The 17,183-nt window shown below is 42.6% G+C and overlaps 1 protein-coding gene across 3 annotated transcripts in view; it reads right to left on the bottom strand.

Annotated features, from left to right (window-relative positions):
• The window catches only part of LOC130927828 (uncharacterized), an 80,400-nt gene that overhangs the window by 47,136 nt on the left and 16,081 nt on the right, over positions 1 to 17,183 (bottom strand). The window contains exons 2-11 of one of the 3 annotated variants that reach the window (XM_057853896.1): positions 15,863 to 15,926; positions 13,964 to 15,787; positions 11,376 to 11,576; positions 11,170 to 11,304; positions 8,594 to 8,692; positions 8,483 to 8,520; positions 7,915 to 8,414; positions 4,210 to 4,241; positions 3,993 to 4,139; positions 3,789 to 3,917 (exon numbers count right to left, since the gene is read on the bottom strand). In XM_057853896.1, coding sequence (XP_057709879.1) covers positions 3,789 to 3,917; positions 3,993 to 4,139; positions 4,210 to 4,241; positions 7,915 to 8,414; positions 8,483 to 8,520; positions 8,594 to 8,692; positions 11,170 to 11,304; positions 11,376 to 11,576; positions 13,964 to 15,679 — 2,997 coding nt within the window. In that variant the 5' untranslated portion in view covers positions 15,680 to 15,787; positions 15,863 to 15,926. Of the gene's footprint in view, positions 1 to 3,788; positions 3,918 to 3,992; positions 4,140 to 4,209; positions 4,242 to 7,914; positions 8,415 to 8,482; positions 8,521 to 8,593; positions 8,693 to 11,169; positions 11,305 to 11,375; positions 11,577 to 13,963; positions 15,927 to 17,183 lie in introns of all 3 variants that reach the window. The other 2 variants (XM_057853897.1, XM_057853895.1) reach the window with 2 other exon arrangements.

The following is a 17,183-nucleotide window of genomic DNA, read 5'->3' as shown; positions in this document are numbered from 1 at the left end:
CCTTTTGAATCTTCTCCTCTGTGTGTCTGCAAAATCGTTTTTTAAACAGGCATGCAAACTGGTTAGGGGTGAAAAAGGTGACAAAGTAACATGGACACACGGCATGCGCAGAAAAGTGCATTTCATAGTGCAACCAGAGACATCTCGAATTAAAAACAGTACATAATAATTTAACATATACAAGTCAATCTCTCATCCTGAAATCAGAACATATAAGACGCATTAAGTATCACATTATACAAAATCTAAATTATAAAATATACAGTATGTCCCATTTGCATTAAGCAGAGAACAGCTGTACAGCATAAAATATAAATGTACAGGTACAGTATAAATTCCATTCACTTAACTATTATGTGTAAGATAGATAGATAGATACAGTGGGGAGAACAAGTATTTGATACACTGCCAATGGGTTTTCCACTGCCAATGGGTTTTCCCATTGGCAGTGTATCAAATACTTGTTCTCCCCACTGTAGAATAAAAAAAAAAAAAATACAAGTCTTCAAAAGCATTAACTGTAGTGATCATAACTTTATTTACATTCAACCAAAGCAATTAGTCCCATGGTCCTTAACTTCGATTGATAGGGCATCATACTGGATAAACAGACGTACACCTATAGGCTGTTTTATGAACGAGGGTGTGTACGAAGAACGCGGGAATGGGGGTACTTTCAAATGCAACCTGTAGCGGAGCTCTCCGGTTTGATAAACTCTCGATGGCTAAACGAATGAAACGACCTCCACAACAAGGCAAAACTCTTCCCTTTATGTAATTATCGGAAAGTATAGAGGGGCCTTAAATAACTCGTTGTAAAAAATAACTGGTGACCATTCAGAACTTTACTGACAAAGCCCTGAACATGACTTGTATGGAAGGCACTAGTTCATCACTCTAGTTACCTCATTGCTCATGATTTTTGTTTTTTATCATTGACAAGCGCTTTACAAAGGGGCCTTAAATAACTCGTCACAACGCCAACTGGCGACAATTCAGATCCCAACTGACGTTCGCTAACTTTACTTACAAAGCCCTGTGTGAAAGGCGCTAGTTAGCCCCTCCGCAGTTAGCGCTACCTCGAGTAACCGCGTTCTACGAGGCGGTGAAATATCGAGGACTATCTGAAGTCAGTTATCAAGAAATTAAGCGAATACTTGTGTTATAGACACCATTACAAGCGCAGGAATTGATCGAACAACACGATTGAATGATTTATGAAGACTATTATAGGCCGTCACTCTCAAACTTTTAGCTTTAAGAAGTTAACCATTTTTGACATTAATCCCTTACCTTGCCGCAATTTCCAACGGGTCCGGGCGAGAAGCTGGGATGGGGAGGGGTTCCGCCTCCTCATTGCTGATTGGTGCTAACTGTGCTCACTATTGTCAGTCATTTGTTGTCACGAGAAGAGAGTGGCGGTGATAGGTCTAGGTCATCGGACTAGAGTGTAGTTTTGAGCATGGACTACAGTTTTGAAGTTAAGTTTCACTCGCTCGTTGACAGACGCCCCTGACCCCCCCCCCCCCGCCCCATTTTTTTTCTCCTCGGATCTACGTGATTCAGAAGAATGACCCATTTTGATTTCAAAACGGCGACATTTCGCCGAAAGGTGGCAAGTTTGCATGCCTGTTTAAATATTAAACTTTCCCAGCGTTATTTCGTTGTGTAAATGCTTTTATAATGATCATAAACACATGTAGACTATTTAACTCATTTGCTCCCGGAAACATATAAATACGTTCTATTTTTAAATGCTTAACTGTCCCAGAAACGTATTTATACGTCTTTTGCGTTTTTTTTTAATAAGAAGCACATATACCTTCCACTGTATCTGAGAAACAAAGAACAACACTCCAAACCCCTTTTAAAGCAATAAAACTGGCCACTGGAGGGCAGTACCCGATTCAACAGCAGTGAACGGCCGGGCAGCATGGTCGGAGCGCTGCCGGCACGATGCCAGGCGGCGCTCCGACCGAATAAAACAACGAGAGGACGCCTGGAAGGCCAGGCGTTGCAAAACTGCGCAAAAACGAGTGAGACCCTCAGTAAAGCGGCTCGCCAAGCAGACCCCGCAGAAACGCAAAAATAATCCATCTTTGTGAGAAGTTTACACGGCTGATGTGGCGACAACGGCGTTATCTCGGCGACAAACCGTCATCTCTCAGTAGTCATGTGTGAATAAATTGGTACTTTGCTATCAAACGCTCTATTTGGCTGGTTGTTCATGTTATTTTGTAAAAGGAAAACATTATTGAGATGTTTGGGATGTCACTGAAGCAAAAAATAGCCGTGTTAAAGTCAAACTTATGTTTGAAATGTATGCGTTTACAAAAAGCTCATTTTCTCCGTTTTTTCATCAGTAATTGGAAAATTGCTCAAACTAAGATATTTTCTAATGCTGATTTCTAAAGAATGGAAAAAGATATGAACTTAATTTTTTTTTCTGCTGAAAGAAGAGAGTCTAATCTTTCTTTTGGTGGGTTCTATGTTTATATAGCAATGAAACAGAATTTTCTGTGGGCCTTGAAAAATCAGTCAAAATCTGGAAAAAACGGCTGGGAGCGAATGACATTAAGAAAACTTGCATTTTCTTCTGCCAACTGAGAATTCGTTACGAAGGACTTTTATTTATGCACACAAAGGCAACAGAAATGTGATCCTTTTGAATCTTCTCCTCTGTGTGTCTGCAAAACCGTTTTTAAAAAAAAAAAATTATATTAAACTTTCCCAGCGTTATATCGTCGTGTAAATGCTTTTATAATGATCATAAAAATATGTAGACCATTTCAACATGAAGAAAACTTGCGTTTTTTTTCTGCCAACTGAGAATTCGTTACGAAGGACACTTTTATTTATGCACACAAAGGCAACAGAAATGTGATCCTTTTGAATCTTCTGTGTGTCTGCAAAACAGTTTTATATTTAACTTTCCCAGCCATATTTTGTTGTGTAAATGTTTTTATAATGATCATAAAAATATGTAGACTATTTAAACATTAAGAACACTTAAGTTTTTTTCTGCCAACTCGAAGAAATGAAAATAAATTGCTGCTGCTGCGCTTTTTTTTCTGCGTCACTCCAACAAAAAATATCGGTGGTTTTCAGGCTGGGCCTGCAAATCTAGTTAATGGATCGGGCTCGGGCCGGGTCGGGCTGGATTTTTTAGGCCCGATCTAACCTCTATTGCACATATATAGTGGGCTAGGCCTACATTTTACTTTTGTTCTACATTGCTATTTTGTTGATGTTTTGTTTGCAACTGAACTGATCCCTGGATTGATAATGCGATAAAGATTCTGCTGCACTACAATATTTTCTTTGTCGTTTTCTTTAATATTTGCTTGAATATTTTTATTGATGGGTCGTTGTGACTAAAATACAGTGACTGTTATTACTGATTTTGCACAGGAGTTCAGATATTGCACTGTGTGAAAGGCTGCTACTGTGTGTAAAAAAAGAGAAAGCTCTGGTCTCATTCAAAGCACTAATTAAATGCTGTGATCTGTTTATTTGTTTTTTTTAACATATATATATATATGAAAGTATTTTTATTTGACTTCAACCAGGAGTGACACATAAGAGCCAATAAAAAGCTGTTTAATGTCTTACCGCTTGTGTTGCCTCATGATTCACAAAAAATATGCTTTGCTTTAGAATTTTACTGCATCCCAGGCTTTAATGCATCGCGATGCATTGCCGAATCGAACTGAATCGAATCGTTGCCCTCCGAATCGTAATCGAATCGAATCTTGAGGGCAGTGCCGATGCACACCTCTACTGTTTACCATTTTCATGGGGACTTTGTCTCTCAGAACACACACTACCAACTCCGTGTCTTTCAGAGTTGGTTTTTTGGTTTTCCAGGCATCCATTGCAGCAACCACTCCATTCTCATGTGTCAGCTCGACAAATGCCTTAAGACAAAGGTTTCAAATTAGAAATAAAAACTTTGCAAAAACATTTCAAAAGACTGGATCTGAGGTCCCTACCATCCTTGATTGAGGAAGAACATACATCTTGTCAGCCAAGGAATCGAAGCCAAACGGCTTGACTAACTGGATAATGTCTTCGACACAGTAGCTGTCCTGCTCAACAGGCAGGTTGGAGAATACCAACTGCCTCCGCATTTTCTTTAACTGCAAAGACAAAATAATGACTGCTTGGTTGTCAACTTAGTAAAAGTCAAAATGTCTAGCGACATCTTACTATACGGAAGTTGGTGAGGGAACCGACTACCGCTGCAGCAGAGCAGAACAGAACAGAACAGAGAGTTTAGTGTCTGTGCGCTCCATACAGTGGTATGAAAAAGTATTTGAACCTTTTGGAATTTCTCACATTTCTGCATAAATTCACCATCAAATGTGATCTTTGTCAAAATCACACAGATGAAAAAACTGTCTGCTTGAACAAAAAACACCCAAACATTTATAGGTTTTCATATTTTAATGAGGGTTGGATTGCAAACAATGACAGAAGGGGGGAAAATAAGTAAGTGAACCATCACATTCAATATTTTGTGGCCCCCCTTTGGGCAGCATTAAGTTCAACCAGACGCTTCCTGTAGCTGCAGATCAGTCTGGCACATCGATCAGGACTAATGTTGGCCCCTTCCTCTCGACAAAACTGCCGTAGTTCAGTCAGATTCCTGGAATGTCTGGCATGAATCGCTGTCTTTAGGTCATGCCACAGCATCTCAATGTGGTTCAAGTCTGGACTTTGACTTGGTCACTCCAGAACATGGAATTTGTTCTCCTGATTTACTTCTGTGTTATGGTTCATTGTCTTGTTGCAGCATCCATCCTCTTTTTAGCTTCAACTGTCTGACAGACGGCCTAAGGTTTTCCTGCAAAACATCCTGGTAAACTTTCAAATTCATTCCAACATTAATGATTGCAAGTTGTCCAGGCCCTGAGGCAGCAAAACAGCCTCAAATCATGATGCTCCCTCCAGCATGCTTCACGGTGGGGATGAGGTGTTAATGTTGGTGTGCTGTTCCATTTTTCCTCCACACATGACGTTGTGTGTTACTCCCAAACAATTCAACTTTGGTTTCATCAGTCCACAAAATATTATGCCCAAATTTGCCCATATTTTCTGTGGAGTGTCAAAGTGCCTTTTTGCGAACATTAAACGAGCAACAATGTTTTTTTTAGACAGCAGTGGCTTCCTCCGTGGAGTTCTCTCACGAGCACCATTCTTGTCCATAATTTTACATATAGTTAATGTCTGCAACATTATCAGACATTGGACTGTTCCAGTGATTTCTGTAAGTCTTCAGCAGACACGCTAGGGTTCTTTTTTTACCTCTATGAGCGTTCTGCGCTGAACTCTTGGCATCATCTTTGGTGGACACGGTCACTTGGGAGAGAAGGAAGAGTGCCAAACTATTTGTAGACTGTCAATTCCTAAATCACTATTCGCTGCTCAGCCTTCACCGTGTACAGACGCACTCTGAGCTCCTGAAGCACTCTCTTATCTTAACCGATAAGCGCTCAGGGCCAGCAAGCTCGACTCCCAGTATGGCGCCAAAAAATTTGAAACCTGGAGACTTGGATGAAATAAAATCCTCCATACAGAAACCAGAATCAAGAAATCGTCAGAGAGCTCCAGTTAATTTGCGCTGAAAACGAGAAACTCAAGCAGGCGGTCGAGGAGAGAGATGTTCGCGTCAAGAGGCTAGAAATTTTGGCTGACGATCTCGACCAGTGCTGACGCGCAAATGAGCTCATCATTTCTGGATTACAACTGACGCCTAGCCCAGGGGACACAGTGGCGCAACTGGCAATTGCTAAGCTGAAAGAGTATGGAATAAACATGGAACCGCTGGACATCCGTCGCTGCCTTCTGCTCCCATCTGAGGGGGAGAGGACCGGCGACGGTGCTCATGAAGCTGGCAGACCACAAGACCAAGACTGCCCTGCTTAACCAGCGCCGCCACCTGAAAGGGTCGAAGATTGGGAAAATAGCCAACACCTGGGTCTCGGATTGCAGGATCCTTGTCAAGACGCAAGATATGAAGATAAAAGCTATCACGAGTCTTGACCAGCTGACTTTAATAGCTGGATAACTGTAAATACTACACAGCGGACCAGTATAACAACTCGTGGATGTGGACGGTACGCTGAAACTTATCAACGGTAGGAGTCTCTACAAGAATCTCGAACACACTAAGGATTATCTACTAATGATAACAAAGGCTCTGACTTTAATTTGCACGGACATGACATGACACGAATGAATCGGGCATCTAAGGGGGGAGGGGGTGTTGCAATTATGATTGACAATCTCCTGGAATGTATCACAATTGAGCTCCTAATCCCCAATTGTAAAAACATAATTATCTGCTGTGTCTACCTAGCTCCTGATTCAAATGTCTAGTATATGGAAAAGATACTGTATAAAATGAATAATAAACATATTTTCGTTGTGGAGACATTAATCTTGGGATAAAATACGTACAGCATGTTGTTTGATTTTATACATTCATGTCTGATGAAACTGTTAAAGTGACCTTTGTGTGCGCCAATTGTTGCCGCTACTCACACCAGCTGTGATAACACATAATCACTTCTGCCACACACATAGCCACAACAAAATGTTCCACAGCAAACAGATGCAAAAATGTCAGGGACATGACTAAGCCATAACCTTGTACGCCCTGAAATTAATTGAGCTGCTTGACTGGACGCTAAGTTACTAAACTCAGATTGTTGATTGTGTTATTGTACAGTTTTGATGTATGTTCCATGCCTGAATGTGCGTCTTAAGTTGTATGGGGGACGGGAAACTGATAAGCATATGCTTCATCCCGTTTGCCTTTGTCTTCTTCTTCGGTTCCTTCGGCCAAATCATATCACATTTTGTAATTGTCTATGATTGTCAGTAGCCACGTTTACATGCTGACTTTTATTCATACCGATTCAAATCATTCCGAATGGAAATTTCACATCAGCTGTTTACATGTCACTTCATCTATTCCGATCCAGCGTTTACATGTGTCTGCCTTTATTCGGAAAGGACGTTTGACAACTGCCGTCTGACATGCGCAGATTAATCAAAACAAAGCGTCACGTTGCAAAACATGGAGATCGATCGTCAGATCAGCTGATGTTTTAACTTTTCGAGTGGAAACAAAACTTCAGAATGATACGCCGTTCATTTAAAAAGTTCTGTGGGTGCGCTGTGCGTGTGCTTGGAAGCCATGTTGCAAGTGACGTTACTTACGTCACCAAGTGACGTCACCACGTCAGTACGGAGCATGTGCAGAAAGAACGCAACCAGACACCATTCCGCTTCCCTGTTTACATGATATAATTTTACTTCTAATCGGTTTGGGAAAAGGAATATTCCACCCCTGTGAATCGGAATGAAATTCCATTCGGTTTGGGCCTGTTCATTCCGAATGAGGTGTTTATATGGAACACGTTTATTCGGTTTGAACATCTAAACCGATTGTAATTGGAATATTTGGCTCCATGTAAAAGTGGCAAATCTTTGATCGCAGGTTTTCAGACAGCTCTTCTGACCGAGCCATGATGCACATCAGACAATGCTTCTCATCAAGACAATTCTTACCAGGTGTGTGTTTTATAGTGGGAAGGGCCGTTTTAAACCACTCGTCAGTGATTGGGCACATACCTGACTTAAATTGTTTGGTAAAAAATGGTTTCAATTGCTCTTTAGGTCTCCTTAGGCAGAGGGTTCACTTACTTATTTCCCCCCTTCTGTCATTATTTGCATGCTATCCTCATTAAAATTTGAAAATTTGGGTGTTTTTAAATAAAGCAGACACTGTTTTTTCCATGTGTGTGATTTTGATAAAGATCAGATTTTATGCCGAAATGTGAGAAATTCCAAAAGGTTCAGATACTTTTTCATACCATGGTATGTTGACAACATTTTGGGACTTGCCAATTTGATGTGGAAGCAGAAATTCACATGTCCTCTCTCCGAGGGTGAGCATCAAATCAGAGTTGTATGGAGATGGAGATTCATCCTCCTCCATCGTTGCATCGGCGCAACAGTTTTCCAACAGATCATTTGTCACGGCTCCATCAAAGGCCGCAACAACAGCCTTCGGAGGAACGTCGGAGCTTTTTGGGAGTACTCCGTCCTTCGCCAACCTTGCCCTAGAATTTTGTGAAGGTGCAGTTTTCGTCTTTACGGATGTGTCAGTGACGCATGTGGGAGGATTCTCTGCTTTAGAGGTACACGAGGGCATCGAATTCGTCTGAAGCGTCGCATCAGAACCACTGGTGGGTACCAGATCTACACGCTTGAACTCGGCCTTCTTTTTTTTCAGCTTGCTTGGGATAGTCTCCGCTTTAGTCTGAGTAGCAGGTGCACCAGAGGCACTTTTTGATGTTTGCATCTTAGAGACTTTGGTCAGCGAAAGGGGATTCCTAAAAAAACTAAGATAGCGATATTATGAAGGTTTTCAAATTATAAACACTCACAAGAGCAGTAATGTGTTACTTACCTCTGAGGATTGTGCTTTTGTACACTGGGGACATCCTCCTACAGCAGAATAGAAACCCATTTAAATATTTCTACAGAGAAAACCACACAAATATGCAATCAAAATGCCCACTTTTTCTTCCTGAACAGAGACAAGGAAACCTTTAATTTTGATGTGTCTTTCCTTCCGCAGTTTGTCTGCGTCTTCCTTTCCCTCAAAACACACAATTGCCTGGGCAAAAACACAAAAAGACACAGATGGTGACCACGTTGGTGCTTCCCAAGTCAATGTAACACTGAACATGTTCTTCATGCTTCTTGTAGAAAGAGCATTTTCACGTGTTGTCACTGCACTTCCGCCAAAAGGGCACCGGCCATCTTGGACCTCACGCCACGCTTCTCGTTTGTACGCACGACGTAGCTTTGCAAAGCTAAGTTTTTAGGCGGCAATCACCGCTCAAAGTAGATACACTGCGACAAAATACGTATCCGTGAAGTACTGCGTTGTATTTGGCTGCAGTTGCCGTATTTTTCGGACAACAAGTCGCAGTTTTTTTCCTAGTTTGGCAGAACGTGCGTCTTATACTCTGGAGCGACTTAAGTGTGATTATTTACGGTCGGGTCGGGCCGACTTCTCTCTCGCTAACTTTTTTTTAAAATAAATATATAGTGGGGCAAATAAGCATTTTAGTCAACCACCAATTGTGCAAGTTCTCCTACTTGAAAAGATTAGAGAGGCCTGTAGTTTTCAACATGGGTAAACCTCAACCATGAGACAGAATGTGGAAAAAAAAACAGAAAATCATATTGTTTGATTTTTAAAGATTTCCAAATTAGAGTGGAAAATAAGTATTTGGTCACCTACAAACAAGCAAGATTTCTGGCTGTCAAAGAGTTCTAACTTCTTATAACAAGGTCTAACGCGGCTCCACTCGTTAGCTGTATTAATGGCACCTGTTGTAACTCATTATCGGTATAAAAAGGGGGCGGCCGTGGCGCAGTTGGTAGCTTTGCATGGCAAAAGCCCCATTGGTGTGTGAATGTGTGCGTGAATGGGTAAATGTGTGCTAATGTAAAGCGCTTTGGGCATGGTAACCATGCAGATAAATGCGCTATATAAGTACTGTCCATTTACCGTTTTACCATAAAAGACACCTGTCCACAACCTCAGTCAGCCACACTCCAAACTCCACTATGGCCAAGACCAAAGAGCTGTCGAAGGACACCAAAGACAAAATTGTAGACCTACACCAGGCTGTCAAGACAATCTGCAATAGCTAAAATGCTTGGTGTAGAGAAATCAACTGTGGGAGCAATTATTAGAAAATGGAAGACATACAAGACCACTGATAATCTCCCTCGAGCTGGGGCTCCATGCAAGATCTCACCCTGTGGCGTCAAAATGATAACAAGAACGTTGAGCAAAAATCCCAAAACCACACGGGGGGACCTAGTGAATGACCTACAGAGAGCTGGGACCACAGTAACAAAGGCTACTATCAGTAACACAATGCGCCGCCAGGGACTCAAATCCTGCACTGCCAGACGTGTCCCCCTGCTGAAGAAAGTACACGTCCAGGCCCCTCTGCGGTTCGCTAGAAAGCATTTGGATGATCCAGAAGAGGACTGTGAGAATGTGTTATGGTCAGATAAAACCAAAATAGAAATTTTTGGTAGAAACACAGGTTCTCTTGTTTGGAGGAGAAAGAATACTCGATTGCATCCAAAGAACACCATACCCACTGTGAAGCATGGGGGTGGAAACATCATGCTTTGGGGCTGTTTTTCTGCAAAGGGACCAGGATGACTGTTCTGTGTAAAGGAAAGAATGAATGGGGCCATGTATTGAGAGATTTTGAGTGAAAATCTCCTTCCATCAGCAAGGGCATTGAAGATGAGACGTGGCTGGGTCTTTCAGCATGACAATGAAACCAAACACACAGCCAGGGCAACAAAGGAGTGGCTTCGTAAGAAGCATTTCAAGGTCCTGGAGTGGCCTAGCCAGTCTCCAGATCTCAACCCCATAGAAAATCTGTGGAGGGAGTTGAAAGTCCGTGTTGCCCAACAACAGCCCCAAAACATCACTGCTCTAGAGGAGATCTGCATGGAGGAATGGGCCAAAATACCAGCAACAGTGTGTGAAAACTGAAGAGTTACATAAAATGTTTGGCCTCCGTTATTGCCAGCAAAGGGTACATAACAAAGTATTGAGATGAACATTTGGTATCGACCAAATACTTATTTTCCACCATGATTTGCAAATAAATTCTTTAAAAATCAAACAATGTGATTTTCAGTTTTTCTTTTCCACATTCTGTCTCTCATGGTTGAGGTTTACCCATGTTGACAATTACAGGCCTCTCTAATATTTTCAAGTGGGAGAACTTGCACAATTAGTGGATGACTAAATACTTGCCCCACTGTAATGTCCTTAAATGACGATTTTGGCAACAAATATGGATCCGTTCACCCCAATTTGTTTCATTTTGTGAATATACCTCTCACGAGTTATGCTAGTAATTGTTGTAGCTTGTTGGAAATGATGGCAATTTCAATTTTTTCTTCCCTTCGACGTAAAATAAATTACAAAAAAAAAACCGGCGTTTGAGATCCAAAATGGTAGGCGGAAATACGCCAGGATTCCCGTGACGGTGAAAAACCTCTAGAGATTGCTTCCAGTGTGTGGTGAAGAAACACAAAGAAAGCTACCTGCGATTTCTGGTGAAACAGGACAACGGATTCGATTTTTCCGTACACCTCAACAGCAGTCAAAATGTCTTCGTAAGTGATAGAACTGAGGATTCCTTTCAGGGTCACTATGGTTGGGCCTGAGGTTTTGACTGACTGCAAAGGCAGAGAAGACTAGGGTATGACTTTGAAGGAAATCAGAAAGATCGCCAAGCCTTGCACCAAACCTCGGTCTTTGCAGAGGACAATTTCTGCTGGTCAGACGTTGTTTTGCCCACCACAGGCTTTTCATTGGCTGCAGAGGCGGCTGTGGATGGTTCAGCAGGTCTTGCTTCGGAAGAAGTTGGATTTATCTTGGCTAGTTCTACGGACACAGCGGGGGCTAGAGTTTTGGCCACAGCCTCCGAGTCAGTTTGCTTCGACACAGACTGGACAAATGGACAGAAGACAAAATGGTGAAATTAATTCATATGCTTTTTGACATCTCGCAAGCACGATTCCAGCAGTCTGGCTAAAAGGTCAGATTCCTGCAATACATCCTAATATAATAGATTGTGGCGCACCAGCAAACCAAAATAAAAGCTGCCATGCCTTGCTACTGTTTTTTAAGGCCATTTCAAACTAGCGGCAACGTATTCATTTTGTATTGTAATGTCCGTAACTAATCGCGGCCCCCTTAAGATGACGATCGGACTGGGGAGCAGTGACGTAGACGGAAGCAAGCAGGAAGAATGGGAGAACAGGTGAAATAGCGAGAGATAGCGGTCAGACGTCGCGGCAACCAGTTGTTATTTTGTTTTTTTTTACTTTGACGAGCGGTCAGATGACTTTTGTTAACGCTGCCTTTATTTGGTTAACAAGACTCAGGCACAATACAACACACACGCGGGTATGCAAGCTCAAACAACGGCCTAATAGTATTACCCAGAGCCGTATTACCGTGTATCGGATTAGCTGCAGTAAAGCAAGTGCCGTTATTGCCGCAAATGTAAACAAAGCGCTGCATAATGGATACATGTCAGACAGCGGCTAGTTCCGGTGGCCCGTCAGCGGCGGTGACGTCGTCAGCCCGTCCGGCGTCAATCAGAGTACGCCACGTTGGGAGGGGAGTCACCCAGTTGGCGGACGCGGCGATCAGATGACTGACAGTCTCAAAAATGAAAACAATTAAACGGCCAGGGCCATCGCACCACTCAGAAGTGCAGTGAGCAGCGTGGGTAACGGTTAAATGTTAACATGGAAGATGGTTGGCTCTCTGGGTGGGGAATTCAATTAAAAAAAGAATATAGATGGAACAACTCTTCACTTCAGTGTTGCAACTGTTCAATTTTGCACATCAGATATTTATCTTAAAGGAAAAGTCTTAGCCAAAGTTATTTTTATTTTGTTTTTCAAAATATCTATATTTCAGAATATTGTATTTTCTATTTTTGAGCAGAATTCTAGCTTTGTATAGTCTAATGATCCTATTGTTGAAAGCACAAAAGTGTGTAATAAACAACTAGCACATTTATATTTTGCATTTTGTTTTCTTACTGTACCGAAAATGAACCGAACCGTGACCTCAAAACCGAGGTATGTACCGAACCGAGATTTCTGTGTACCGTTACACCCCTACCAGCCAGAGCTAGTTTTCCAGGTCTACTCAAGATGTTTTTTATGGAAAATCCCCAGGTTGGGCTGTAATAAGTTTCACTTCTGTTTCACAGTAAGCATCCTTAGGTAACGCCCTTTCAATAGTATAAAGGAACTTGGCTCACTTTGCCTCACTGTACTCCTGAGTGTTCAAAGCACCTGGCTGGAGCACATGGATATATATCCTGTTCTCTATTAAGTCTTCAAAGCAGGCAATCCTTGGCTGTGTTGATTAATTTCTCATTTGAGCTATTGATTGCCACTTGTCTTGCGGTTCAAAATTGAACTTCTCTGACAGAGGGAAGACCAAGTTTGAATGAATTTGTGCCGAGAGGCGGGGCTCAAAATAGCACCGTCACGCTAACGTCAACAACGCATCCAATAGCAGAGGGGCAGGCGTACTTATAGCTGTGCTATTAGGCTTTTTCGGTAGACAGATATACGCAATCGCGGCTGACCAAACCTTGATAAATGCACTTTTTTTCAAGTTTCGCAAGCTCTGGGACACTCGAAAAATGACTCTCATACCTCTCCTTGCTAAATTAATAGTACCTTGATGTGCATTTGTGTGAAAATGTAGTTCACGAACGACAAAAAAAACTATTCACCTTCTCACCGAAACTAGTAAAACTCTTTACACGGCTATTAGAATTTTCCCCTATTCCTTGAAATGGGTCCGTTAACAGGACTATTATTTTTGTGGTAATTTAGTATGTATTAGGGCCAAATAAAAGGAAAAAGAACGACTACGAGATGTAAGTCGTACGATTGCTACGAGAAAAAAAATGTTGTATTATTACGTAGGATAACGTAGCTGTAATCAGCGACGCATTTTACGTACTTGTACTGTAGCTGAGAGCTACGACATTAGCCTAACTAATGATATATTTCAAATATATCTTTGTTATGATTCTTCTTGGGGGAAAAACATCCTATTTGTCATGACATGACACAATTACGACTGTGGCACAACATGGTGAGGCTGTCCGACTCCGATGCAGGCCACCACCACAGCTTCAAGAAATCCTAGGGGAAACCCTGCAGCTCAACAAAACGCTGGTACAACTCCCAAAAAGTACAACACATTACAATAGTGCAGTGATGTGTATGTACAAAATGTGACAAAGAGAGAATTAAGCAGCCATAGGGAGAAGAAACAACAAAGCAGATGTCCACTCACCTTCAAATGGACACACTCTTTGTGACACAAAGAACACGAGTGTGGAAAGACCTTTGCCGTGGCTGCAGAGTAGTCCCGCATCAGGACAGCTGTGGAAAAACCCGGAAGGACCGTCTCCTGTGCCGGTTTCAGGTCCTGTGCAACGCCGGAACTTAGACCTGGGCTGCACAACGGATCTGGACTCACGCTCAAGATGCTAGGAATGGGGAATGTTTTCGGTACGGGGTGAAACTGCTGACTCTCCATCGGAACAAATTGCAGGTTCGCTGGCAAGTGCTGCTTGTTGGCCGAGATCGACACCTGGGGCGTCTTCTTGCTCGGCGGCTGCTGCGTCTTCTTGACCTCCAGTAGTTTCTGTTTGTACACCTCCTTTTGTGGCTGCTCTTCCTTGATATTCTGCCATTGTGAAGGCATCTGCGGAGTTTTGGACTTATTGTCACTAGCTGGAGCTATATTTGAAATCAGGTCACAGCTGCTGCTCATATCATCTCCTCCAAGCACCACGAGATGAGGTCTGCTGGGATGGACGCTACGTCGAATTGGTTTCGGGGCTTGTGGTTGTGGCTTTAATAATGATTTAAGCAGAGGCTGTACTTGTTTAGAATCACTGGATTTCGGGGTATGAGATTTGATGTTTCGAAGATCTGGTTCCTTTTTCGGTAAAGAGAAATATGGGGAAACGGACTTTACAATAGCTGCCGCTGGTTTGACTGGATTGTGACTTTTGGGAGAGGCGGATGTCAGGATAGAGCTGAATAAAGAGCTGGAACTCGTCTGTTGATTCAAGGAAGAATTTGCACTTCTTCCCACCTGCTGCACCAGGTCTTGACTGCAACTTCTGTCCAAGTCGTCTACTGTCAGCAAATTGTCACCTTCAACTCTTTTTGCTATGCCCTGAACATCCTCCTCCATCCTGCTAGCATATTTGTTAACTTGTCTATAGTCGATGACTTTACTTGACTGGCGAAGAGGAGATGGTGTGTCCTTTTGTGCCAGGCCAGGACTTCTCCAACTGTCCCCACTAGCATGGGCTCGGTCGGGGGGTGGTTCACGCAAAGGTTTGGAGCAATTGGGATTAGAGACCCTTCTGTTCTTCTTAATGCGAATTTCTTGCAAGATGAAGGGCAAAGTCTCAGGGGTGACCTGGTCTTCTGGGTAGGAAAAAAGATGTTCTAAGTCTTCGTGTCCAAGTCCAAATTTCAAAAGGATGTCGGCGGCTAACTCGGCCGTGTATATGGGTTGAGAGGGCTCAGATGATTGGTCCGTGTCAGGCTTGCCGTCAGGTAGGCGTGGAATGGAGGAGACGTTGTGATCCTCCTCACTAGCAAGCAAAGAACGTCCTCCTGATATTGATGGTTGAGAATAGTGAGAAGAAGTGGCGGCGGTGGAGGAGGTTCGGCCGTAGTCAAACAAGCGACTGACGGAGCTATCGCCTTCGTCAGAGTGTCTGTTGATCTTTTGGGAGGATCTTGCTGTCACACCCGAGGAGAGGAAGTCCTGCCCGCAATCGTTTTCCTTTGAAGAATAAATGTCTTGACTGGTGTTGGCTCTTTCCCGGTAACTGTGAACCAACGTGGAAATCTCATCGCTGTCAGAAACTTGCGAAAGACCCCCATAGGAGCTGAGGCCAAGTCTTTCACCAGAGAACGACGGATGGGGGTCTCTCTCAGTCTGCCTTCTTAGGGTCGAAAATGGGTCATATTGGTTGTGGGCCATGGTTGCCCGTAGGCCAATCAGAAACCGGTTTTCAGCAAACCATGCACTGTTTAGTGGGGACTGAAGCAGGAGGACTGGTGCAATATTTCGATGTCAATTCAACACTGGAAAAAAGTTAAAAAACAAAACGATGTCACTTAAATGAACTCGAACGGTGCTCCATGGACAGTAACACTTTCCTGGTGGGAACGTCTAGTCCACTGAGCTTCGTTTTGCAGGTCAAGTCGCACGGTCTTGGACACTGTGTCTTGCAAAAAAAAAAAAAAAAAGAAGGAAAAAAAAAAGATGACATATACATTTGGTGATGTGCGATATAACAATATACATCGACAAAATGATATAAAATGACATACTGTCATGAGGATCTTATATCGCCAACATCATGATATGTTGGGCAGAAAGTAAATGTATGAGCTTACAGTCTTTGTGCATGGAATGGTACGAGTTTAGCACATCAGCTATGCCTAAAATGACCCCTACATGTTGAAAGAATGAAATATTGGTCAATCACAGGGTTATCCCTACACACAAAAGATTTTGGCACACCGCCACATCAAAATAGAAGCCGCCACGCCTTGCAAATGAGAGTTTTTTTTAAAGATTTAAAGATATATTCTTACAGTGCCTTGCAAAAGTATTCGGCCCCCTTGAACCTTGCAACCTTTCGCCACATTTCAGGCTTCAAACATAAAGATATAAAATTTTAATTTTTTTGTCAAGAATCAACAACAAGTGGGACACAATCGTGACGTGGGACAAAATTTATTGGATAATTTAAACTTTTTTAACAAATAAAAAACCGAAAAGTAGGGCGTGCAATATTATTCGACCCTCTTGCGTTAATACTTTGTAGCGCCACCTTTTGCTCCAATTACAGGTGCAAGTCGCTTGGGGTATGTTTCTATCAGTTTTGCACATCGAGAGACTGACATTCTTGCCCATTCTTCCTTGCAAAACAGCTCGAGCTCAGTGAGGTTGGATGGAGAGTGTTTGTGAACAGCAGTCTTCAGCTCTTTCCACAGATTCTCGTTTGGATTCACGTCTGGACTTTGACTTGGCCATTCTAACACCTGGATACGTTTATTTTTTAACCATTCCATTGTAGATTTGGCTTTATGTTTTGGATCATTGTCCTCTTGGAAGATAAATCTCCGTCCCAGTCTCAGGTCTTGTGCAGATACCAACAGGTTTTCTTCCAGAATGTTCCTGTATTTGGCTGCATCCATCTTCCCGTCAATTTTAACCATCTTCCCTGTCCCTGCTGAAGAAAAGCAGGCCCAAACCATGATGCTGCCACCACCATGTTTGACAGTGGGGATCGTGTGTTCAGGGTGATGAGCTGTGTTGCTTTTACGCCAAACATATCGTTTTGCATTGTGGCCAAAAAGTGCAATTTTGGTTTCATCTGACCAGAGCACCTTCTTCCACATGTTTGGTGTGTCTCCCAGGTGGCTTGTGGCAAACCTTAAACGAGACTTTTTATGGATATCTTTGAGAAATGGCT

Source organism: Corythoichthys intestinalis, chromosome 13 (assembly GCF_030265065.1).
Source record: "Corythoichthys intestinalis isolate RoL2023-P3 chromosome 13, ASM3026506v1, whole genome shotgun sequence".
NCBI classification, from domain to species: Eukaryota; Metazoa; Chordata; class Actinopteri; order Syngnathiformes; family Syngnathidae; genus Corythoichthys; species Corythoichthys intestinalis.
Note: the sequence above shows the minus strand (reverse complement) of the source record. Positions and strands in the feature narration are given on the sequence as shown.